Genomic DNA, 26,517 nt, shown 5'->3' on the forward strand with positions numbered 1-26,517 from the left:
TGACAAGTTTAGGTTCTGATGACAGTTTCATTTTAACAAGCTCTTAGTGTGACTGGGTTTGTGGCTCTTGTGCTAATAACCTGATGTGCAAACCTTTGGACACTCTCCTCCCCGCAAACTCCAGTAGATTATGTTAATCTCTAATTGGATATGGGTTTCGTTTGCATGTAATTGCTGCTGATTGTTATGCAAAACATTTGTCCTCTAATATATTCAGACACATCTCTTTTCAAGACTGGCCTTCTACATTTGTAGAATGCAATTTGCTTTATGGCATCACGAAGTTTTTCTACAATGAGATTTTTGAGAAAAAAGAATGAATTTTTCACCTGCAGTGAAAAATTTCACCTGTAGCAAAACAATTTCATGATTCTGAATGCTGATGTTAATAAAAGATTTAAAAATTAACACAGCCCTCCTGCTTGTCCTTCGTCATTCCAGTGGACTTCCATGGATGAAAAAAATTGAAGATGTATTAAGTAACAAGAATTTCTTTTTTTAGTTTTTCTGCTGCAGTCAACTTGTTGGAAAAGCCAATTCTTATAAACAAATAAACACGCCCAAAGTTTAATACAGATTTTTTCTACAGCCTTTCTTCCTACACCCACCTTCTCTTTTTCAGGCTGAGAGCACCACAGTACCATTAAAAGCTTATGCTTTTGATCTCTGTGCAAATAAATGAGCTGAAACAAATAAAACCCAGGTCACAAGAGACTTCCAAGATGTCTGGTGGAGTTATTTTTGTAAGTAATTAGACCAAGTGGTGGTGTAATTCCCAAATGAAAGGTACCTTCCTGGTATCCAGTTATTTCTCAGAGCCATCAAAACAGCAGTATGTCCCACTTCTCTCCTTGCATGTGACTCAAACTCTATTGATTACCAGACTTCCCAAATGGGAGCAATCATATCTTTGATTTATGCTGGTTTATTATGCAAGTTTTTAAACCTGTTTTTTTTTTTTTTTGGTACTATGAGGGTCCTATTTTTCTTCCGTGAATGTCAGTGGGATTTCTGGTATTGACTGAGGAAGGATGAGGCTCTTGGCTTCTTTTTTTTTTTATCTTTTCCTTGCTAACCTACTGTAGTTCTCCTTCATACAGGCTCTATGGAGCAGGCAGAAAAGTGTAATGGAATAACAGCCAGGTGCTTGCTCTTGATCGATACACTGCTCTAAACTGTGCCCAGGTGTGCTTTCTCCTTCTTTCTTGCTGGAAGCTGATTAAATTTCTCCTTTTTTTCTCAAATCCCCCAAGAAAACATCATTCTAGGAACAACCCAATTGCTTTTTGGCACTTTGGGGAGAATGTGGTTCTTGGTCTGTGACTACGATACGGTGCAACCACTGGGAATTTGTGACACTGGGGAAGTGAACAGGGAGTAGACCTGGCTGAGAAAGCAATTCCATTTTGTTTGTGCACTGTTCTCCTGGGTTTTTTGTTTCAAACTCGGGCAGGGTGCTCCACAATCATGTTTTACTAATTGACCTGGGTGCAGACACCACCTCTGTGCTATGACAGCTAATGTTCAGTAATGTCAGATACAGAATCCACAGCTGTATCAAGAGTAAAGAAAAGTAGCTGCCATATGAAATAGCTGCCAGATTACAACAATGGGCTTGATATTGATGCTTTTCAATTCTTATCCCTCCATGACATAACACAAACTCACCAGAGGTTTCATCTACTCTCTCATCCACCACATGGTCCTTCTGATGAACCCATTCGCTGTTGCACTTAAAATAGATCTGCGTGGCTGGGCTCGCTTTGCAGTACAGATTCACGGGCTTGTTCTTCACAATGTAAGCCTCTTCAGGTTCGATGAGGAAGTGGGGCAATGGCTCTGGAGGGTCAGATGGAAAAGTTTCTGGAAGTTCATGAAAAAAATCGTCATCTGTAGAGAAGAGACAAAAAGGACAAATGAAACAACTAAAATTCAGCTGGCAAACACTTAACAAGCACTTTCTGAAAATTTCAGGAGGAGCATACTTTTCGAATAAAATGTTATCTTAGGAGCATTCCTAGACCGAGGCTTAAATGCACTGCTGTTTTCAGACTAGAAGAAATTGTTCTTTACATCCTGAGCTCTCTTTCCTCTATGTGATGTGACAGGGATGTGCACATTCATATGTCTGGGAACGGTCCTTTGTTATCATCACCAGCAATACTAGCAATAAAGCATTATGTTAGCGCTTGGGAGAGTTGCCTGCAAAACCGTAAAAAGAAATAATAGAAACTTTTGGAGGCTTCAAGGTCACACTTTTCAATAGTGACTTATCGCACTGTTTAATCAAGTGCATGCACATAGCTAGTATTGGCTGAGGCTGGTACAAATAGGAAATAGCGCCTTTCGTTTCAGATGAGCAATTTGAAATCTGCTCTAAGGGCAGAAGACTAAATGCAAGTCCAGTCTGCGCCTCTTTGTTCATACTCTGACTCTCTTGCTGAGACTGCTAATGAAGGTGCCAAGCTCTGCTTTATTTACTTCGTTTGTAGTACACTGGTCTGTGCAGTCCTCACTACGGAAGAGGAACCGGGAGCGGGGACATGGGGCAAAGCAGGTGTGAGATGGTGACATTTTGGGCCAACACGGCCGCATGCTATTGACGTGAAGAACCTCTGCACCTCTCTGGTGCTGCGGGTAATGAATAAAGTTGATGTAAGAAGTCTGGAGAAGGAGGAAAAGAATCCAAAGCAGAGGAGGCAACACTGAAAACATCTAACACATACTTTCCTTTCTCCCTCCCTCTTCACAAATCCCCCTTTTTCTGCAGAGGAAGTCTTCCACATCAGAAAGCACCAATTCAGTGGAGAATAACCTCTTCCCACCCACCTCCCCACCTGCCGTCAGCGCACAAGGACATCCAAGAGGCTCCCAGCGGCAAAGGGTGGGGGGGCACCAACTACTGACAGATCCACCAGCAGCAAGCTGACAGTCCTGAACGCCTTATTCAATCTCCCCCTTTCTGCCTCTGAAGCAGTTATCATTATACACAGTGACGGACGCTGCTGACGATCAACAAACCACCACAGAACATCAAACTAAAAATACTGCGGAAGGCTGGCTATCTTCTCCCTGCCAGTCTTCATGAAGATGAAATGTCAGACAGCTACCTCCCCGTACCTGAGACATGCTTGTGCACGCTGTGTCCAGAATTACAAGGGGCATGAAAGGCTCTCCTTCCAGCTACTGCTTTTGCAGAAAGACAAGAAAGAACAGGAACAGATGAAGGAGACAGGGGGAGAAGGTAATATGGTACCCATCATGTAGCTATATGGAGGCAGACTGTACGTCTTTATCAGTGATGGGAATACCTGACGCAGCAAAAGATTTTGTGAACCTCTTGAACTATTTATGAAGAGAACATATGTTCACCAATATTTTTTTTCCCTCCATATTAATTTAAAAATATTCCTGCCTTTTTGGGTGTCTCATTTTACAGAGTAACAGGCCTGACTCACTACCGCATCACTTCCTGAGAGTTAATAGAAGTGAATTGGTTCAATGATAGAAGAAAGGGCCACTAAATAAGACCTGACATTTTTCTAGCAAAGGGAAAATCTGTGACATACTATAGCTATTCTATTTCCGTCTCCAATTAATCATCTCCGAATACTCAAATTAAATTTAATTTTTATCACTTTCCCATTCTTCCTTTTTTCCTGCGGTTTCCTTTTCACTCTGATCACACCAGCCTCCTTTTTCCGCAAACCCATTTCCTCTCCTCGTTAGGTATTTGTTCCTTGCTCCATTTTGCTCCCCAGTTTTTTCCAAAGAGAAAGACAAGTTACAATAAGTTAATGGGAGTCCACATTTGGTTTCATGACAACAAAACATATTTGAACAGAAGCAAGAGGCTTTTCAGCATTCCTCATCCCCTTCCATCCGTATCTCCCCCTCTTCCCCACTCCCTCCCTCTCCCTCTCACACACGCTGCTCCATAGACATCCACAACACAGAAACATTAGAGATGAATCATTTTCCCTGAATTGCCACAGGACGTATCTTTTTCTTCTGGTCATTTAATTGCAAATCAGCGAGCAGACAGATGGAAACTAACAAAGCACACATATGTTTTATAATTAAACAAGCATTGCTTCACTAATTTCTGGTGACTGGAAGAACAAATGTATTTATTTTCATCACTAGATTTCTGCACATTATCAAAGACAATACTTACGCTGCCTGACCAATTAACCACATCTTATCCAAGATATAACTAGAAAGTCTAAAAGGAGGGATCAGCAAGCTGCAGAAAAGAAAAAAGATGGTTTTAAAAATTATTTCTTTAATCAGCCTGGAGAATGTGTGTGGGCTTTGGCTTTCCTTCCTAAAGGTAACTGCTTCTAAAATATTATTTTTATGTTAAAGTGGATTCACAGTACTGCCCAGTACGCGACAACCTAGTCTCACGTTTTGATTGTGGGGATAGCGGTTTCTCTCCAACAGCCTGGCATCCCGCAGTTAGGTACAAATCAGTTTTGTTACTGGCTTCTTGCTACAATTCCACCTTACTCTTCTTAAGCAATAATAAAGCCCAGCTTTATTTTTCCGCACTCTTTCTCAGTGCTATCGAGAGGCATCTGAACCACTCTTAAATGTTAGGGATATAGATGGAAACCATTCACAAACTGTCACACAAACAGAGTGCGCAGAGGCTGCCTTGCCCCTGGAAACTGGCATTTAAAATCTGCACTTTTAGAAAAAATTTAAGGTAGTAGCTAAGACAGATCTTTTGGGCTGGAGTATGTTCATTCAATCCCTGCCCTCTTAGTGTTGCTATTAGTAGCAACATTGGAGTTCTTTTTTTTATAGAGCAGATTCTTAAGAGGAGCTACCAGAACAGAACCACAACTGTTTTATTCTGCATTTGGCAGAAAAAACCCCAATCACACTGCAAACCTAGTCCCACCTCCATTAGCATTCAGGGCCCCTCGCTCCTGCTCTTCACTGCTGAAAGGTAACAGGCGGCTTTATCAGCCCGAATCGCAGCGGGAAGTCACTTGGTGTTCCCTGCATGCCCAAAGAGAAGGGATCGGCCGCTGCGGGGAGGCAAACCACCGCTCCCCTCCCACCCAGGCACGCAGCCGCACCGGCTGAAGTCGCAGGGTGGTGGTTCGCAGGTAGACAGGGTGTGCAGCCGCGGCGGTACTCGCCTCTCGGGATGAGGAGGCCTTGAGGAGGAAGAACCTTAAATCCCCTTGTGATGGCTTGCCCACCACAACAGGCACAGCCGCGGCACGGCTTAGGACAGTCGGCTGATTCAGCTGCTGATTTGGGACAGGGTTTTGAACCATCAATCTTAACACACATCTTGGATCCAAGTCTTGCATTTCTTTTTTTTTTAGTCAGACTGATACGCTGTTATGCTTTCATTGTAACGCTTGCAGCAACATGCGAGCATAATTATAATGGCAGTGTAATTATATAGCAAAATATTCTTAAAAATCCAACACAGATATTTACCTCCGAAAATGTCAATATAGGACATTTGACTGTGTTGAGATTTTTTGCAACTCTCTACAAAACGAACTTCTTGTGGTAAAACCGAAGCAATCTCACGAATCTGTGTTTTCACGAGGCCACAGTTTCTAACAACCTAATAAACACTTCCATCAAAGCTCCTCCTGATCCGCTCTAGCTGAACACAGGTCATTCCTCTGTCTGTACAAAGACCAACTCTGCCTTAGGTTTTTCAGGGATGACTGTGTTATAACTGTGTGGCCTGCTGGGCCCATAATTTGGATGGGGTCGCCTCTCGTTGCATGCTCCATCTCTGTACAAGGGGTTAAATCTTGCCTGGGACTTTGAGGTGAACTTTCCTGACGGTTATCACTGGTTGTTTAAAATGTTCACCTCCCGATGGCGCAACAAAGCAGCAAACTTTACATCTCTCTTATTTAACTCTCCTACGGAGTTAGACATTTTTTCTTCTGTCTGGAGGAAAAAAGCTAATTAAACCATTTGGGAGTGATCTGGGAGTGTAGATAGAAACACACACTAAAAATTCACATACTTGATTTCCAATCATTATGCCAATGTCATGTGCAGCAAGTTCCCCTTACAACCTTGATCAAACGCAAATACGAGGCACGCATTGTTCTCCCCTGTTGTAACAAATCCCCTTCTGTGCTCAGTAACTTTGAGCTGCAAGTTTACTTCTGCTGTACGTCACATTCATCTTTATTTTCACATAATAAAGTGTGCAGCCCATCTGTTGTTATTGACTGATTTATATTAGCAAGACAAAAGACCTGATTAATGGTACCGCTAAACTGGTTTCACTCACGCAATTCATTCATATTAAGAAAATAAATTTTAAAAAGCCATTTTAATCTATAAACTTAATTTGGAATTTTTACTTTAGTTGCTGGCCCAAATACAGATATGCTCTTTTATTTGCCTTCTGTAGTATCTGACAACTATATATTTTTTAAAGGCAAGTCAAATGCAAAATCTACAGGAACAGGTGAAGTGTCACTGAAATCAGCATTGACAGAAGCTGGCATGGACTGTCACACATAGGAATTTGAGTTTAATTTTAGTTCAATTATCTTTTAAGGTAAAACAAATCTTTGCCTAAGTCAGGAACCTTTTGATGTTAGGAAAGGTCTTTATTCTTTTCACGCATTTGTTTGTCAAATTGTACATATTATAGCTCTTCATGCATAACAAGTGAAAAAGGAGATTTTATGGTATACTTCCTTTTTTATGGACTAGTATCCCTGCTCTAATCTGTGGCAGGAAAATATTGTGCTCCGTACACCAATCTATTCATCTCTAGATCACTAGTTTTATTACTATATATCAAGCTTTAATTCTCATCAACCCAGCATATAACTCACTATATTTCTGAACTGCGAGACTTAAACTATTATTGCTTAGATCATAATATATTGGACCATTATCTCTTTGTGCGAGAACTGAAGCAAATTCTTCTCAAATGGAATTTACTTCAGAATGATTCAAGAGCAATTTAAAATGAATGGCTGCAAAGCTAATTCCATTTGCATTTGGATGCCCATCACTCGGCAAGATCATTCCCCACGCGTTGCAAGAAAGGCAGCTGGAGTTAACTGTATGGATGGGATTTCTGTTCAGTTTTTTAATGTTATGATTAAAAAGCTTTCTAGAGCAACAAGTACTGTTTACTGTGAAATTAGCAGCAGGTGCTAGCTTGGTAAGGCAGCTTATCAGAATGGAGGCAAGGGTTTGGCTTACAGCGGACACGTTTTCAGGAAGGGAAAATTGCTCAGCTGGAAGCCCTTTGGTCGCGGGGTTTTCTGTCCTCCTCGGAAGGGCACGCGGTACCACCGTGCCACCAAATGGGAAGCAAGGAAGCAAAAAATCCTGCATGCCATATAGCCTGCCTCCACCTTAGAGCCCCGTAACACCGATGGAACTATGAATCCAAAATTAGGCCAAGCTGAATGAGAAATGGGAGAAAACAGGACTTTTTCTAAGAATTACTAGTGAGTCGTTTCCATGTCAGAGGGCCCTCTCGTCCCCGCCTCAGCCCTGGAGACCACACAGGGACAGAGAATGGGCACAGCAAAGCACAGCCTATGCCCTGAAAGAGAAAGCTCATTTTCCTGCCCTGCCCGGGGGAAGAGGAGGAGGAGGGTGGCTTTCTCAGCACTTACCCTCTGTCATTCCTACCTCCAGCCGATTGCAAGGCAGGCATGCGATAAGGCAATCTTATTCTCTAGCATCTCAAGAGTGGAAGATTTCACCAAATAGCCCAGGAAGATTGCAATTTTATAACAGCATAATATTTGGCCAGCTTGGGAGGCTGGCATCCGCTTGCTTGTAGCTGAATTCACTGCAGGCCTTTACGTGCCTAAAGATGAGGCTTGGTTTTGTGGCAGCCCACAAACCAGACACTTGCTGAACCTTGCTGAACTCTCAGGGGAGCAAGGTCAAGGGAATTTCAGACTCAAATTTACTGAGCACCCACAAAATGAAATGCTCTTTTCCGCAGGGAAAGCAGAGTGTAGGCATGGTCTGGGAAAAGCGATACAGAAATCGATAGAACATGCAATATTCATCCTTTTTGGGTGACTTCAGTCCAGAAACAGAATAAATAAAGACCGCAAAGAGGAATGAACTTCCTGGGCACCTGCAATGGCTCGGTGAAGACCCTCCTAGCAGGTCTCAGCTTAACAACACATCCCCAGGACATTAAATGCAAGCTTTGCATGCACTTAGAGAACGAGGAACATATCCACTGAGTGGCTACGTATAGATCAGAAGGCTGCTGGGCAAAAGTCTCTCCCCGAAACACAGACACATCAAACAAAACCCAAACACATCCTTTCCTGTCCTCCTGTGCTCCTACCAAAGACGCAACTTCCACAGAGGCACTGGAAGCAGTACGTGATCCACTGTCAGCCACAGGCGCCAACCCTTTCTAAAACCACCTGGGTTTTAGATGGGCATCTAAGACATCTGGATTTTTGGCTCAACTAAAGAGTTCAGAAAGGAGGTTTCCATTGTTCAATGACAAGCCTACTACACTGGACATCCCAAAGAAATAAATAGGCTACCAAAGGCCTAATATAGTAATCGCATTCATTATGCCCACCTTAACTCAACTAGCCTTTCTCAGAAAGGAGAAAGAGAGAAGAAAATGCCATGTTTTCCCCTGCACAGCAGCGCACGGCCCGGCATTACACAGGGTGCCTGCTAAGACCGGGAGCTGTGGTTCAAAAGCAGGGACGTTACACGGTCGAAGGAGCCAAGCGATCGGCTGCTGGTGCTGCCCGCCGGCAGCACCGGGCTGAGCGGAGGCCCTTCCCCTTGTGGGCGTCTCTCCGTGCTCCTATTTCACGTGAATGCTGCACGGTCAGATATAAAACCAATGGCAGAGGAAGGCGAAAGAGTAAATAGTAGTCTCTTGGCCATGGCCAATGTGGACACTGTGCAACCACGGTACCTACAGCAATCAGCTTGTGCTCCATTTCCCCTGCTTTGATAGCACCATCTCTTTCTCTCAGGTCAATGGTTGGAATGTATTTTGCCCGGCTTACCCTAGTAAACTGCACTGCTGGCAATCAACAATTAATTCCAGTGTGACAGATCTGATTTGCATCAGAGTAAGGAAAAGGAGAATCAGGTCTAGATGAGGAAAACACTGACTGTACCAGCTTTGTAAAGCAGCTTGCGAGTTATATATTACTGTCTGGGGAAAAGGCATCTCCCCCCAGTTCGTTTAATTCATAATTGTAATTAAAGTTTCTGCTTCTCTTGAGGCTAATGGCAATTTTATCATCAATCAGATCAGAGGCAAATCAAAGACAAAACATCTGTCCTCAAAATGATTCTCTCAGCCCTCTGAAAGAGAGAGATATTTCTTTATACATCCCATTGTGAATCCAAGACAAAAATTGCAGGTATATACATAGACATGACATTTAAGGTTCTGTATGTAGAACTTTACCATTGCCCTGAGACAAAGTCCGTCAGACTACCAGCTGCTGCCTAAACATGCAAGAGATGGCACAGGTACTTGTTACCATGGGACTCGGTGTAGGAAAACGCCAGAACATGGTATGATTTCATGCAAGGCAATGCAATGAAAATACTTCCTGTTGGATATGAAGAGCACCAAGCTGTTCTTTGGGCAAATAGGTTTATGATAATTGTTGTCAGTATAAGAAATCTAATGCGGTAATCCGCAAGTGCTACTTATTATGAGGCTGCCTAACTATATAAATAGATAAAACAGGATGGGGGTGAGTTTGACTTACGAGCACTGATTGCGTGAAACGTCGAGTGAAGAGGCAAAGGTCCTGCCTCTCTGCTGCCCCGTCCTGTGCACCGTCAGTCACATCCCTCTTTGCAACACTTTTCACTAATTCTGATGGAAACTTTGCTGTTGTGCTTCTACAGAGCTACTGGATAAGGTTAATGTGCCAAGGCTATCAAAAGTACAGCACCTGAAAATAGAACTACAGTGCTTGTGCAAACAGCAGATGACATCAGGGACACTTCTTGGTAATTATTATCCTGTGGAAGATTGCTTTCCTTTGTCCTGTCCCTTCCCTTTGTCCTGCTCTCTCTTTCCATTTCTTTAAAAGTAATAAAATATTCATGCTTAAAAAAAAAAAAAGAAAAAAAAGTGGGTTGCAGACTGTCTCCCAAACTTTCTCCCCCTTACTCTGTCATGTAACAAAAACAGAGTGTTTTGTACACATGTAAGTGTTACTTTGTCCAGCACACACACTGTATTCCGTAAGTGTGGGCTCCGGGCATTTAATCTAATTAGAAAACTAACACGACGCCTGCTAGACATGGTTGTGCTGGTAGTGTTCATGCAGTTTGGCTGCATATTATTGTTAGTTCTGTTTTCTCGGATATGAAGGCAACGTATGAACAGCAGAGAAACTTCAGTGTTAGACCACGAGATTTTCCGTCCTGCCTGTAAAACTGAAATGCATTTTTTCATTTTGAATCCTAGCTTGTGAAGGGTCTGTATGACGGCATGGGATCCCCTCCTCACCACCTGCAAAGCGAAGTCTAATTTGAAACATTTCTGCCCCAGCTGCCATTAGTAGTCATACTGGTTGACACAAGGTCAAAAAATTATTAAACCTCTGAGGAGCATCATTTCCTCTTCAGTGTTAGGCTTCACTTTCCTTTGACACATTAGTCCTGAAGCAGCTCCAGGCTCTTGACCCCTCCTTTAACCCTGATAACTAATTAAAGATGGACAAGGCTTAGGCTAAAATACTTTTTGTTAAACCTATTCATTCTCAAGTCCCCTTCAGGCACTCTTTGTCACACACGACAGAGCCTGCCATATTTACATGAACATGAAAGTAGGTGTCACTTACAGTAATACGAAAAATATCTTTTTACAAGACCTAACTTAACCTTTGTGGTTAGATGGTAGGATGAATTTTATAGCACATAAAATACATTCTCAACGCATGTTAGAAACAAGTTTCCTGGGTATAGTTCAAAGCATACAATTCAGGAAAGATCTGAGGATAATTAACTCTGCATGTATTTTTAGAATTAAAAGTTCAGACTCAGGTTCTTCATCTGACTGCTATTTCAACAGTCTGAATGTGGTGTCCCAAATACGATGAACAAATGAAGAATTGATCCTACCTTTTCTCATGCGAGGATTTCTTAAGGCTCTGTCATGTACTAGAAACAATGACAGAGCTCAGGCTAGAGAGTCGTCAGCCATAGGCAGATGGATTTTAGGGCCAGTGGTAAATCATATCATACAGCACAAGTTGGTTTAATATAGATAAATCTGTGCGCAATGTATCGTTGATGGCTAGGGCACAATGAAAGGAGTCCCATACTGCTAGCTTGAAAGAGAATCTGTAACTGATTGTGGTACTTTGCAAATACTTTCTTAGCTTTTTTATGTTTTTTTCATATTAATAATTAAGCTTGGTTCTTGCATCAGTATGTTAGGGTTAAAATGTCAAGCCTTTGGTTCTAGCAAGAATGGCTATTTTTATCCTTCCTTTTCCCATTATTAAAACTGCTGCAGAATTCTGCTCCCAGATTTCTAACGCCTTCACTGCAAGCATTTTTCTCAGCAAAGAGTGATGATCCAACATCACGTGATTAATAAAACTGAGGTCTTGTGGGATGTCATGGATCCTGATTTCAGCTATCTGTTTAATCTAGTTAATCTAGTTAATCTGGTGGGATCACTCCATCCCAGAGAAACACAGGACACTTGCCTATACCTAAAATAATAGCTCAGTTGTATGGTCACCTGGTTAAGGCATCGAGCTGAGACCCAGGGGACAGATATTCTTGTGTGACCTTGGGGAATCTACTCCGCCAGGTTCAGGGTCTTATCTGCAAAATGGATGTAGCAACCTAATAGGTAGCACTCTAATTCACTACCTTCGAACTGAGTAAACAACTCAGTACACAGATTCTTCCTTCAAAATTTCTCTAATATACCTGTCAGCATCATTTACTAAACAGCCAACAACAGTTACACAAAGGACCACAAACAAATCTATGAAATTATTAGGGAACAAAGTTTGGCTATTTTGGAGCTGATGGAAGTTTTGCCACTGGTATCCCTCTGTATTGATGGAGAGGTTGAAGAGCAGGATTTGGAGCAGGAGCCTGACCTTGGGTGCTCCGAAGAGCTCTCTCCGTGGGCTAGGGGCATCCTGGTGAGACTGGTGTCCTGAGACTAACATTAGACCTCATGAGTATCTACCTACTCACCACTTTCTTCCATGGATCTTCATGAGATTATTATTTGCCTGGTGCTAGTTACCTAATTTCATCCACAGCCAATTTTTCAAGAACCATAAATTATTTTGTATGAGGCTGATTTATCCCAGCAGAAGTCCAAATTAAATTAGAAATCCATTAGCTAAATTCTAAGCAGGAGCTTCTGGGGAGAAGGGAAAAGAGGAGGGGGGGAAGTTGGGAATCTGAGCACCAGATGTGGAAAAGGTGAAAAAAAACCCTTAAAAGAAGAAGAAAAGGGAAAGAAAAGATAAATAACTTCTTACTGAATTAAGCACCCAGGTATTTAGGGAGCCAGATGGAAGAACACAGATTATTGCCTAGGATCAGAGATATGACTAACACTTATTTATTTATTTTGACTAGCAATCAGTTTTGTAAATACATGAGACTTTGTAAGCAGATGAAAAGCACTGGTCCGCTTGAATATCATGGTTGCATTCATGCAAATAACAACAGATTGTGTGTACTATATATACTAATAAAGCTAATAATTTGGTGTTCAACCAAATCTTAATACAAAGATTTCCCTCTGAGGGAAAATGAAAGCAAGAAAGGCTTATTTATTTTGGAAACGTACAGGATGATTTAATCAGCTATCACCCTCCATGCAGAGCTTGCTTATTTGAGGAAACACACGGACAATGTACCTCTTTGAGCACGTGTTTATTTACAGGAGAGCACATCCTCTCCTCTTGCCACTCTACCCCCCACCATCAGTAGACTCAGCAAATGAAGGATGATGGAAGGAAAATGCAGCTAGTTCATTGACATTAACACCCACCCTATCGTTTTCTAAAGCTGGAAACTATGATGGTCAGATCCCAGGGCCCACAGAGGGAAACTGCAGTACAGTCCCTCTCATACGAGTTACAGAAACAGTCTGCATCCACGCAGTTAATTCAGGAGTCCACGAAAGGTCTGAAGTATTTGGTTACAGATTGGAAATTTCCCCCTGCAGTGACTAATTTCTTTCACACTCATTTCCTAAGTCTTGATGATTTCTGACTCTCAAACTCTAACAATTTAAAAAAAAAAATCTTAAAATTCAAAGAGCAACCTGAGACAGCAGGCTCCTGACTTTGCTTTACCTCCAACTCAACCTTCAGCCCAAGTGCCTGTGAAGTATCACCCCTTCCATCATCAAGAGCACCCAAGATAGCTCAAACAGAAGTTGTTGAGACCAGATAGCAAATGCACAGTGCCTATGGGAAGCTCTGACATGTGCCATCAGACTTCCTCCAGCTCACAGCATGTAAAACTCCAGTACCGGCAAAGTGCATGGTCCCCCCTCCCAGCCACCACCCTACCCTTTGCCTCCAAATCTTTTCAAGTTCACTCCGTGGCCACTAACAGGAAGAACAGACACAGGAAGAAAAAGAAAAGGAAACCTTCTGAATACTCAGGAGTCACAGTCATGACTGGCAGTGATAGTTAAAGTAGAGAAATCCCCAGGAAGTGCTGAGAACAGATCCAGCGCTGATGTTTTGTGGAAAGACAGACGGTGGGTGCTGATGTTCAGAGACCGGCAGACGAAGTTTAACTCCTGGATCTATCACACGCTGACTTGCTTCTCTCCCTTATCTGTAAATAGTTTCTTGTCTGTCACATCCATTTTTAATGTAAGGTTCCTACAGGGACTGATATCTCTTAATATGCCAACAGAAATGCCTCTGGAAGAGGGGCTTCAGATCCTGAGAAGCAAAAGACTCGCTACCAAGTTACATACGCTGTTTCTCCTCGGTGCTGTGAATTGCTTTGGACTAAAACAGAAGCACTCCGAAACTGAAACCATAGGTCAGATAATAACAGTATTGAGTTTCAGTAGCTGAAAGCACACGTGCAGAAACAGAGTGAAAAGGTGACTTGAAGTGTTTCTAGCTTGACCACCTCTAGCAGCAGGGATAAGAAACGCTGGGAGATACCCAGCTCTGTCTTGTAGATGCCACAGGCGCTAACACACTGTATGGCACTCAGGACAGTATCGTCTAGCCAGGGTTAAACCGGCCCTTAAATGTGCATTGCCTGTATTGGGACACGTGGTCATTTATAGCCGCCATTGACTCCCTTGTGTCTAGAGGAAGCGGTATCGTTCAATAATAGCCCAGATTATTCCAAGAAATCACATTTGTCTGTATCTCAGTCTAGTCCAAAACTGCAGACCTTTGAGGTGTCAACTCCCTGCGTAAGTAACTTTGCTGCCTGTGCCAGAGCCTTGGCCCTAACCAGACGCCAATAGATTCCTTTGGTTTTGATTTTTAAAATATGGACCTGCACTCAAAAAGACAGCGCAGCAATGTTAAAGAATGAATCCAAAACATAAAGAAAAAGAAACACTGTAGAGGAATAATGGAAATGCAATTAATTTGCTGGACATGTTTTGTACTGCTGTATCATATTTATTTATTCAGCACTCCTCAGCAGGTCAGCTCGAAGCTGGGGAGCAATGAATCAGTGCTCTAATCTCCCTCCCCATCATCCTCAGCCTTTCTGAGGAAACTGATATCCAGCCCCAGCTGAATCTGTTGAGTCGTGATCATAAATGCCGTCACTAGAGAAACACAGACCTAAGCTATCTGACTGATTTGAGCGTAAAACATACGTACTACAATTCTGTTTTCTCATCTCTGACCTTCTTCACCCCTTTTCTTGGGTTTTCTGTCCTACCTTTTATTCCCCATTTTTATCCTCTTCTTTTTTGCCTCTAGGCTCTCTATCCCTTTTTTTTTAATTCCACATCCCTCCCATCCTTTTTTCCTCAAGTTCAGCAAACCTGACTGGTCAGGAATCTTCCTATGTTGTTACAAATGGATAAAGATTAGTAGCCAAGAAGCGGAGACAGAGAATAATTGAGGACAGAAATCTCGCAAAAGCCAACATCAAGCCTAAATAGTTGTACCTACTTTTATAACTCTCAGAATAATTAACTACAGATCTACTTTACTCACATTCATGCAAAATCATTCATCCATGCAACAGTAATAATATTCTAATATTTAAATAAGGCAAGAGGTAATCCCACTTTATTCTAGTGTCTAACCAGAGACTACAGTTTAAAGTGGTTCGCCAGTTAGTTTAAACAGCTTTTTCTGCTCTTCATTTGGCAAAATTGGCTTGAATAGCACAAGTTCATTTTGATGTTAGGGAGCCTCATTCAGCAGGTTTCTAATCTGTGACCAGCAGAGCATGGTAGTATTAAATCAAACATCTGTAAATATGTGGTAGAAGGTTACATTCTGTGACTGTACAAGGCTTGGGGCAGAAAGGGTTGAAAGCACGTAACGTTAATTATTAGCCATAGTATGCAAAGGTTTTACACCAAAAAGGTCATTTGCAATGGTTCCATTTCACTCTCTGAGCCACATTTCCTTTAAGTGGTAAAATCACAGCACGCAAGCAAATTAATATCTAAATTAAAGCAGCAGCTGTGCATTTGGGTAGTAATTGTATGCAAGAAACCTCAGTAGCTCGTTGCTAATACTTAAAGCGAGGGGTGCATTTTGGTTGGATTCCCACTGTACTCAGCGCTGAAGCCAAAACGCATTATAGCACAGCTGAAAACAGGTATTGTACGAGCAAGACAGTCAGCGTTTTGCCTCAGGACTCTGGGCTGTAGCTTCCTGTTAATGAACAAAATCTCTGTTAGCTGAGCTGCTTCTTTCCCAAGTCCATCTCTGCTGTTTGGTACCGTGTAGTACACTGTCACCCTGCCAACACTAAAGAAAGCACAGCACTTCCCACCACTGTAAATTAACCTGAATTTGCCTCCCCCCACTATTACGTTAACCTCTGCCAAGATGCTGAAGTTAGACTGCTCTGCATGATTTACTCACTTACAGCTGGCGCTGGTTTTTAAGTCACTTGTTCTCTTCCAGGATCCTCCTTCCCACGTAGGACAGTCTATGCTCTGGCCAGGTGAGCAGAAACCCTTCCAAAGGGTTTGGAAGTTGACTGGGAAAGGACTATTTTACACATAAGCCACGCAGCAAATGGGCCAGGGTACTGGGGACACACTCTAATGTATCGCACACACTTCAGAGATAACAAATTACCAGCCTGTTTCTCACCGCCCCACATCCTTTCAAGTCCTGAGGATCTCCCCCAGCGCACCCCTCAAACCTTGTGAGCTGCAGGCTTGGAAAGGGGATGTCCTGCGGCATCCCCACTGCCTCCATACTTGCCACAACCACCACTATTGACTGGCCCCGTGGACTGCAGCACCTCCTGGCTTCATATTCCCCCGATCTGCTACTCCCAGGTGGAAAAATGTCATTACCTCAAGAATATGCTTAATGTATGCAAAGGTAATCTTGGACGCAGAAGGAGAGGGGACTAGGTAGCAGCAGCAGCAGAGGACAAGTTGCTGTACATGACACTTCATTTCTGGATAGCTAAGGAGATTAATGCCTTCACCTGCTGCTCATGCATTACTGTCCCCAGCCATACAGAGATGAAATGCTGTCATGTACAGCAACTTGCTCTTCATTGCTCAAGCGGAGAGAGCTCATGCAGTGACTGCTCTCCTGAACCCCAAGCCACTGCGCAGAATTTTTAATTAAGGAAAGCATGAATACGAAGCATGCATTGTATTTAAATAATGTACTGTAAATACTACATCCCCAAACAACTTGAGGAAAAGTGTAAAAACTGATGCAGCCATAAACTATCTTAGCACAGATCACAGCAGTCATCTATGAAAAGAGTGTTCTCTATCTTTGTTAAATGAGTAACATCAAAGAATATTGTTCAAATCTTTCTTCATATTTGTCCCACTTTCCCTAGTTGTATTACTGCTCTTATCATGTGCCATTTCTAGTATCTCCTTACAAATCTGAAAATAACTGTTCCCAGGGTACATTTTTTTAAATTTGTATTTGTAGCATGAATTAAGTACTAGAAAAAATGCCGGGCTGGTTGCTCCAACACCCAAAAATGGACACATCGAGGAGTTTCTGCAAGTGCACAGTAATCCTGCCCCCCTGCCAGAGAACCTGTCCATTTCCCTGTCAGCAGTGGTCTCAGGCATCTTAGAGACAAAGATGGGGTTTTTTAATTTTCCTTTTTTGTTTACAGCACGGGGACCTTGTCAGACTGGAAACTGGTTGAACCAGGAGTCAAACCCACTTTTCTGAAATCTCAGTCTAGTCTTCACTCTCCTAGATTATCCCTAGTCGTCACTTAGTCAAACTTTTCTAGGGGTAGGGTTGTCACATTGAGTTGAGATTTTTGTCATAGCCTAGAGAGTTTAGACTCAATTCTTCCTTTGAACCAGTTTGTCTAGCTTTACTAAACTGCTTTAAAAGAGCAAACCTTACCTCTGAAGCAATCTAACTCCCGGGCTTTCTGCTGAGGCTGCAAATTGTGACCAATCTAGATGCCGAGATTCATGCAACATGTTCATTAGAAAGCCAGCAAGAGCACAAATGACCTTCACAACAATCAAGCATCATTCGGCTTCTACAATAAGAGCTTTCATCTTCAGCAACCTCAGACCAGAAATAATCTAAAAAATAAACCGTACTGCTGTCCCTGCCTCTTCCAAACAGGTCCTTTCCAGCTGGTTGTTTCCACCTACGCTCTGCAAGTCAGAATACAGCTCAGCCTGTAAATCTGAAGTAAACAAATGTTTGCCAACAAAGTTCATAAAACTACCTGAATATCTAGATCTCGGTGCATATACACTGACCCTTTCTACCACCAAACTACAGATTTTGATTTGTACATCAGCATCATGACAGGGCCCCAGCTCAGGAGGGGTTCCAGTTGTTCCTGCAGTCAGAACGACTCACATTACAGCTGGCAGTTTGGAGACTTGGGGGGTCTAAATGTATTTGGGGAATATAGATATATTTAGCTATATATAGAGAGAGAGATGCTTTTCTTTAGAAAGAATAACTAAATGTTTCCTTCTGAAAAATAAAAAATTGCATCAAAATGGGCATTCTTGAGCTTGTATTTATTGGTCTTGCAGCTGCTTCCTCTAATGTCATATGAAAACTATTGCCTTCATCAAGAGTAGCATTGATCCCATTATTTGGTACAATTTTCTCAAATTATTTATTTCTAGCCTTATTGTCTCATCAGCTATATCCATTCATTTCTCTAGTTCCCCTGCTTCAGGGCTTCCTTATCTTATTTCTGGGACGACCCAGGTTTCAACTACTTAGATATAGGTATTAGTCAGTCTTATACACTCTGTAAACACCCCTGTTTATGTACACTAGCAACCTTACTGACACGGTGCAGAAGGCAAAGCATCTTAATTCAGGAACACCCACATGGATCTTGATAGGCTGTGGGCTGGGAAAATAAAATCCTTTTCATCTGTTGTGGATGTTGCCATTTCTATGAACAAGAAGTTGCAGCATCTTCTGTTTCCTCTGGAGGGATAACGCAGGTGCGACATCATCATGGGACCTTTGAAGACATGTGGGCCAAGAGATTTTATGCTTTCTGGGCCACTCCATTTATCTTCTCCTTTGCCTATAAACTCAAAGGACTGTAACAGGGTAAATGTAATCTGAAAGAGCCATCAGATAGGTAACAGCTCTTCAGCCAAATCCATCTGCCTGAACTTGATCCTTGTTGGGAAAAACACATCATTGTAATTATTTATTGTATAGAATTCCTCCCTGCATTCAATTTTCTGACCACAATTCTCCCCAGAAGAAGTGACTCAATTGAATTAAAAAAAAAAAAAGAGAGAGAGAAAATATGAAAGCCGGAGAAAATTAGCATGCAATAAGCCATTTCTTCCTGTCAATTTTCTCATCTCCTTTTATTAACAGATTTGTTTTTGAAGCAATTATACACGTGCAATCCATTTGTGGCATCTCTTTACTTGCCTCCTGACATAATCATTATTAGGGCTGTCACAGCTGATCGGCTGACAGCTACAGAAATGCAGTTCTGCAGTGTCCTGGTACTGCCAGTCAATACCAGCCGAATAATAACACCACAGCCTGCGAGCTGCCTACTATTTTTCTTTCCGGTGGCTGTGCTGAGAACAGTTCCTGCAGAATTTTGACAGAAGCAGGGGAGATGGAGGATGGTCTTCATGGGCTCCCCGAATCACGTGCTAGCCGCAGCCGCTGCTATTTCACATAACTTTACAAGCAGGTGCCCGCCGTGACTTGCGCTAAGCTCTCAGCAATCCCCATTATGGCCCCGGCCAGTACCTGGTGCGCTTCAGAAATGATTCAGGAATATTCCCGCAAACATACGGCGCTGCTGGTCCTGTCGCTCTAGAGCAAGCTAGGCATGCCCTGAGGTCTGCAAAACTAAATGCAACCCAGCTGCCTGGATGAATTCCCCCCCCGTGGAGAGGGAAAATTGGCAAAGCTGTCCATTAATATGAAGAACCTGTGAGAGCGGGGCCGGTAGTGCCAGCACTATTTTTCAATCATACATCATTATGGAACATTTGATTATCATTGCTGTAAAGCATACTGTGTGCTGACTATATCAATTTTGCCAGGAAATTTGCAAGCACGCTATATTACAGCTACCCACAGCTGTGTCCCATGCCGCAATGATATCTCAATTCTCTGTGGAAGGATGTGCCAGTCAGGTGGGAGCAAGACTTTGCGCCTGATGCGTGTCCCTTACTGGCTTTCTCCGTGCTCTCAACGTCCTACATGAGGACAAGGTGAAGTGCGCTCCTGCCAGTCACGGAAAGAAAGATTGAACATCTCACACAGGAAACAAGCCCAGCCCAATATAACATAAACCCAGCGGCAAAGTCCTGAGGGGAAGGAAGCTGAGCTACATGACAGATGTGTACACAGGGCTTACGAGGTCAATCCCAGCTCTGCCACAGACAACTTGAGTAACCATGGGCAAGCCCATTGGTCCGTAGGATCGCAGCAGTAATCTTTATTCCTTCCACTCTTATTTTACCTCTTAATATTTTAAAGTCTTACAGGGGCAAAGATGACCTTTCACCGCATTCACGTTGCATCTAGAACGGAGCGAGCTTAGCCTTGAAGTTAAAGCCATGGCTACGTGTCTACAATAGCCTTCCCAAAATGTCAGAATTTAGGCGCAGATGCAACAAAGTATTTACGCTTCCAGCAGGAAGACACTTGACCTTCCGCCAATAATGAGCTTAGGACTTTGATCAAAGAACCGTTTCTTTCCAAGACAATGCAAATAAACTGATTAATGTATGAGTTTATTTTAAAATGAGCCCTTCAAGAAATTTGGCCTGTGGGTGTCAGACCATTTCCTTCTCATTATGGAATAAGATGGATGCATTATGCATCCCTTTGAGTTAAATCTGGGTCTACAATTTGAATTGTATTTGCAGGCACTGAGCCACTTTAATCTTTATGGCTTGGATAATAAAAGCGATGCGTAACTGACAGGTTTGTCTTCAGTACATTCTGTGCCAGTCCACTTGGGACCCTGGGTATTTAGCTTCCATCGCAATCCGCAATGCTGGATCTTCAACAGTATTTGTACCAGTGGTGCCTAAGATAAATGCAAGCTGCCGTATGTCTAGATACTATGCAGTCAGAAATAGCCAGGGACTCACTCAACTAGCACGCAGAAGCTGGGCATGTGGGAAGGGAGGGAACCTTTTATTATTTTTCCAGCCATTCTTTTTAACTTTGAACAGTTTTGGTTTTTTTTCCCAGCATGAGCACATGATTGTACCATAGAGAATTTAATGTAGAATTGCCATCTTTCCAAATGGCCGTAATTTCCTATTGCTCTGAAAGGGATAAAGGTCATAATTTACCCACTGATAGGTGGCTATTTTGAGAACATTTATCTCCCATTATTCACAAGGGAACTGAGACTACAGCTAGTTCTTGAAAAAGGCAACTTCACTTTTTTGAAAATAACGAAGGAAATGGTCATGTAGAGAAAGGGCACCATAGCACAGCTCTGTCACCAGTCTCTTCATACCAAGGGAAGATGGCAGCAGTCTTGAAAAAAGGAGAGCAGGCATTTACTGCTGTGGGGTGGGAGGTCCTGGCAGAAGAAGGGGATACTGCAGAGAGAGGGTGCGTAGATGCACGTGGGAATGTGTGTGTCCAAGGGAAGGCTAGAGGCATGGGAACGCAACACAATCACACAGCCACAGAGGGGAAAAACCTAGAAGAACTGCCCTTCAAGATCAGCTTAACCTAATCCAGGACCAGAAAGGTTAAATGCTTCACTTGTAATTATAAGGTTGTTAACTGGGGGTGGTGAGAGTTAAGCCTGTTTGGATAGCGAGCACTTCCCTACCTTCACAAGCACGGATCTCTGAACTGAAGTCTAAATATCCTGCATTTATAACCCTTGACTGGGCATAATTGTACTGTGTTTCGATCCAAATTAGAGGCATCTACATTGTGCCATTGCTCCATCTGAACACAGGCTTTTCCTCCTACTAGTATTATTCAATGAAAAATAATACCTGTCCTATTCCAAAATATAGTTACACAATACAGAGCATCTTTATTCACTTGCTCTGGTGTTCTCAAATGGTTCATCCCCTATTCCTCCAGCAGAAATGGGCTTTTGTGCAGAGTCAGATGAATTCTTACCCAACTCTTGGCTACTCTAAGTCACTGCCTTGTACCAACTGATGAGCTATTCCAGTGTGTCAGAACAACATGTCCTTCAGTCAGCTGGGATTGAAGGATTTGGGCTAACACACTGAATGTACATTCAAATAGGAGCATTTACCACTGTTCTGTACTTATTCAGGCACACCATTAGTCTTCCCAGTAGCAAGCGGCCTTCACGTCCTTTGCCTGTACAACGCGTTACGCAGACCTGGTACAACCGGTTGGGGTTTCTAGTAAAACCGTCATTTAAACAATAATAAATAATACTGATCTTGCAAATTCTGTTGTTGAAGGAGCCTGGGCTTATGAAGAAATAAATGCCAATTTGTCTCTTTGCTTTGGGTGTCTCTCCGCTCTAGATTAAACAGCAACTGGACATTGCTTGCAATGGAGATGATGACCACGGAGTTGTGTGGATGTGTGAAGCTTGGAAGTCAAAACACCGCTTTTTGCCCTACGCCTGTGGCACGGGCAGCCCAGAGCATTGCTTCAGTTCTGCCTGAGCTGCGTCCGAACCAGGCTGCTATCGCAACGCCGCCTGGATAAACGACATGAGTAATTCTCTGCCTGGTTATTCATGAAGTCATGGCTGACCAAGAGCAAAGCTTTTTCTGACGGGCAGTGCATATCTCTGCGGCATAGTCTTTGTGTAACAGCAGAGAATGAGATGGAATATGTAATAAAGTTGTGCTCTCTGGAAAGGGAGCTGTGGAATGAATCAGGCAGAAGAAAAATTTATCCTAACAATTTCCTTTGCTGGGCGAATTGGTAGTCTATCAAGAATAAAATCAAGACTTCAATAAAGTATCCATGCCTTAAATTTTTCTATCAAACAACGGCTTTGAAAGTATATGATATAATACAAGCGCTAAGCTACTTTTCTTATCAAAGAAATAAGTACATGAAAGCATGGGTCTTTGAAACTAATAAAAAAGTGACTGCTCGCTGTGCCACCTTACAAAAATACCTGTTTTTTTTCTCCTACCATTCAAAAAGCATTTCTGCTTATTGTATTAATTTTATTCTAAGAGTTAGATTTTCTCAAGATGTTCAGGATGAAACTCTAGTCTTTAAAAGCAACACATTAAACAGGCATTACCCTCACAGTCCCTCACAGCCTACAGCCTTGGACAACATTTGGAAGAGACTTGTTTCTAAGATCTTGCTATCCTCCCCTGTTTTTACCCAGCCTCTCTGCCTCTCTTGCTGTTATTTAGATGCAATGAGGTATCGCTTTGGAATCGGGATGAATAAAGAGCCCTTGGCACAACCTCATCTCAGCCATATTAAAAATGCTCCTTCATTCCTCAGTCTGCCAATAGTTGAGTTCCTCACCTGTCCCAAATCAATACTATGATATAGATCGTACAAACTCAGGTATCGACCGTGTAAGACTTCTATTTTACTGTGAAAAATCGAGAAGAGCTTTAGAAGGATCACATTAAAAACAAGGAGTTAAAAACGAACAGATGACAAACAACACACAATCAGGCCTCCCAGGTTATTAACATTTTCTACATAGATTAATGAAATCTGTTGAATTCCTGTCTCGTACACCTACATCTCGTAGGCTCTCAGAGCCTACATGTGACTCTGAGTCATAAGTCAAAAGCTAATTTGATACCAAGAATAAACAGGAGTAAGCGAAGGCTGGAGGTGTTCACTGATTCGCAGGGCTGGTTATTTTTACATGTGTTTCTGAAATCATTCCAGATATAGGTGAACCTTTTTCTCCTTAGAAAATTGCAACACATGCTTTGGCTCAGTTTTTTTAAATTAAAAACAAGATGTGTTTGAGATAGTTGACTACTTTCCATCACAGCCTGTGTAGCTACTTGTACCCGCACCAACATCCCTGCCCACATCCTCTCATGGTTAGATGCCAATGGAGAGACTCTCTTCGGCATCTGTGGGATTGTGATCTGAAACTTGCAGTATAATATTCATTTCATATAGGGAAACAGCCTCAGTTAATGCTTTAGGTTGCATTATTTCAGTGCTGTGCTATTCCGAGACTAAGGAAAGACGGGCCAGATCTTCAGCAGTTCCAAATGACATTTCAATCACCATCAGGAGAGCAAAATTTCTCAATACCAGCTGAAGGTCTTGTCCCTAGAGGGGTGCAGGTAAAACACATGCAATCTTGCCACAATAACTGAGGCAAGAAATGACACGTTTTTAGGGTGAGAATGGTATTCATGAAGGAACTGTGACAAGAAATCATTTCAGCCTTTCTTCCACAGCAAAACATCTGCTTAGTTCCACATCTTAAGACATAAAATGCATAATATAAACACTGTAGAAAACACGCCTACCTTTGCACACACAGATGCAAATATTTGTACGTTTGTTGCCAACTCGTTTAGACGCTTTTTTTGATGACGCACCTCCTGCCAACAGGGATATAATTAAGCTGCCTCCTATCTATTGAGTAGTAGTATGCTACCTGCTACAGCTATTTCCTAAAGCCTGTAGCAGTCCAACTACATAATCACATAAAACTTTCGCCGCTGATGCCTGTTGTTTAATGCTAATTTCTTTGTGCTTACTAAGAGAAATTGCTATTGACTGCTTTCATTAGGAAACTATTGACCCTTATCCACTGGAGCATCCTGGAGAAGAAATTCACTAAATGTGTCCATATTTCATTCTCTGAACATTGAGGTAGAAGAGTCATGCTGAAGGATACGGTTTATTTAATCCAAAATTAAAATTTTATAGGCTACATTACCTAAAGTAAATTGCTTAATACATTCAGATGAACAGCTGCTTTCTAAGTGTTTGGCTTCCATGTTTTCAAGGCCTAAATTAAGCTACACAATAGAACATCACTGCTAGCACCATATACTTCCAGGAGATGAGATATGCTATACCTAAATTTAAGAAGCAGAATTTAGATTCAGCGAAGCAGTGACTTTCAATGCATTCGTCTAATACAGCACAAGACTATCACAGTCTTCCCAAGACTATCACAGCCTTCCCAGTTTAATTCTCCTTTAGTAATAGCTTTTTCAATATACATTTTACGTACTCATGAACTGTATAGCGAAGTGTAACGACTTAGTTTTATTCGTATTTGCCACTTGCTAGTAATTATATAGAAAACCACCAAAGTAGAGAGATCCAGTGTGCCCCAAAGATTTTGGAAGTTGGACCCAACGTTGGTTCAGTTACTCTCAAGTCCCAGGCAAATACATCTCACCAATGCAGAACAATTTTGGCACAGTGAGTGAATCCAGCCAGTGACCTCGCGCGTGCACTCTCTTTGCGCGTGGCCTTGTCCTGCTTGTGCACGGAGCCACTCGGCATGTGTGTCGTGAGTCAAACATCTAAGGAAAAGCCCTGCCCAGGCCTTATATTTGATGGGACAGGGGGTAGCTGTGCCACTGGCTGGGAGACCACTCCAACTGCAGCCCTTCCCTGAAAGGCACTGATGGAAAGTGACAATTATGGACTTCATGTGGTAGTTCAGGCTCCATTTTGGCTAATGTAGAGTAGCACTTCTGAAAGTCAGGACCTAGCAACATTGCCATAAAAACCACCAGATTCGTTCGCATCCCTGCCATTAATAACCTGTGCAGCTCTGCAAACTCCCTTCAAGCCAAGCTGAAGGATGCAACATCAAATTCACTAATAAATGCCAATGGCACATGGCATCTGCTAATCCCTCATAATCGAATCCAAACATAATTTTCAGAACCATGTCAAGAATTTATTTGTCATAATTTTGACCATTTACCTGCTTTCTCCTCACTGATCTATCTCCTTGAACACAAGTTCGAGGAGAAGCCATGAACATTCACTCCAAGATGCTGACCCACTTCTATCAGCTGCTCTTCTAAGTTAATTTATTCCCCTTTTAAACAAATGTATAAATGGAGAGCAGTAGGAGAACACTATGGGTGGAGTAGAAAGCCGTGCCATAAAATCTGAGAGGCATACAATAATTTATCATACCTTTGACAAACTTCCTTCCAGTCTGTCTCCTACCACATCCCTCCCCTTAAGAGTTCTAATATTACAAAACATGCAAAGAGTTGCAAGTAGTCACCATTGGTTTTATTAATTCATTTGGAACTGTGAAATCGTTTTGTCAAAGTTAGGGAATCTGAAACACAAAACAGGCTGTTTTCATGCTGCACTGATGTAAGAATATGTATAGAAAAATGTGTACAGCAAAGCTATTTTATATGCCAGACTTGTGACAGAGATTTTTATGTGATCAGCAGAGGCACATTTCAGAAAACCAGTGCAATTTACTCTAAGCCTGATTATATACCTTACCCACAAATTAATCTCATTGAGATTTATTTCAGCATTCCAAACTTTTATACATGTGTCTGTGTGGCTCTATTATTGATTTAATTACTATTTATTAGTTCTGTTCTGGTAGCGTTCAAGTACCACGATTAGAACGAAGCCCAAACATGCTGTACAAACACCTGTTAAATCTTCCTGCGCTGGCAAGCATAGGGTCTAGAAAAACACAAAGGAAGATGGGAGAAAAACAGAACAAAACAGTGAAAAAAGCAGATCCGCTTCTGATCGCTGCCTCTTCTTCCTTCCAAACTGTCGTGCCATTTCCTTTGGCATGAAATCTTTGAAAGTTTAAGTACAACACTTCTTACAATAAGATAAGCCACTGCCTTTCACTATCACATCATTATTTTTGACTCTTTCTTTTCACTGCCATTATTTAAAGACCCAAAGCCTTCTG

At 42.1% G+C, this 26,517-nt stretch overlaps 1 protein-coding gene across 2 annotated transcripts in view; it reads right to left on the reverse strand.

Moving 5' to 3' along the window:
- Window positions 1-26,517, reverse strand: part of UNC5C (unc-5 netrin receptor C) — a 268,008-nt gene that overhangs the window by 96,592 nt on the left and 144,899 nt on the right. For both annotated transcript variants that reach the window (XM_075149588.1, XM_075149587.1), the window contains exon 2: window positions 1,669-1,890. In XM_075149588.1, coding sequence (XP_075005689.1) covers window positions 1,669-1,890 — 222 coding nt within the window. The remainder of the gene's footprint in view (window positions 1-1,668; window positions 1,891-26,517) is intronic.

Source organism: Calonectris borealis, chromosome 4 (assembly GCF_964195595.1).
Source record: "Calonectris borealis chromosome 4, bCalBor7.hap1.2, whole genome shotgun sequence".
NCBI lineage: Eukaryota > Metazoa > Chordata > Aves > Procellariiformes > Procellariidae > Calonectris > Calonectris borealis.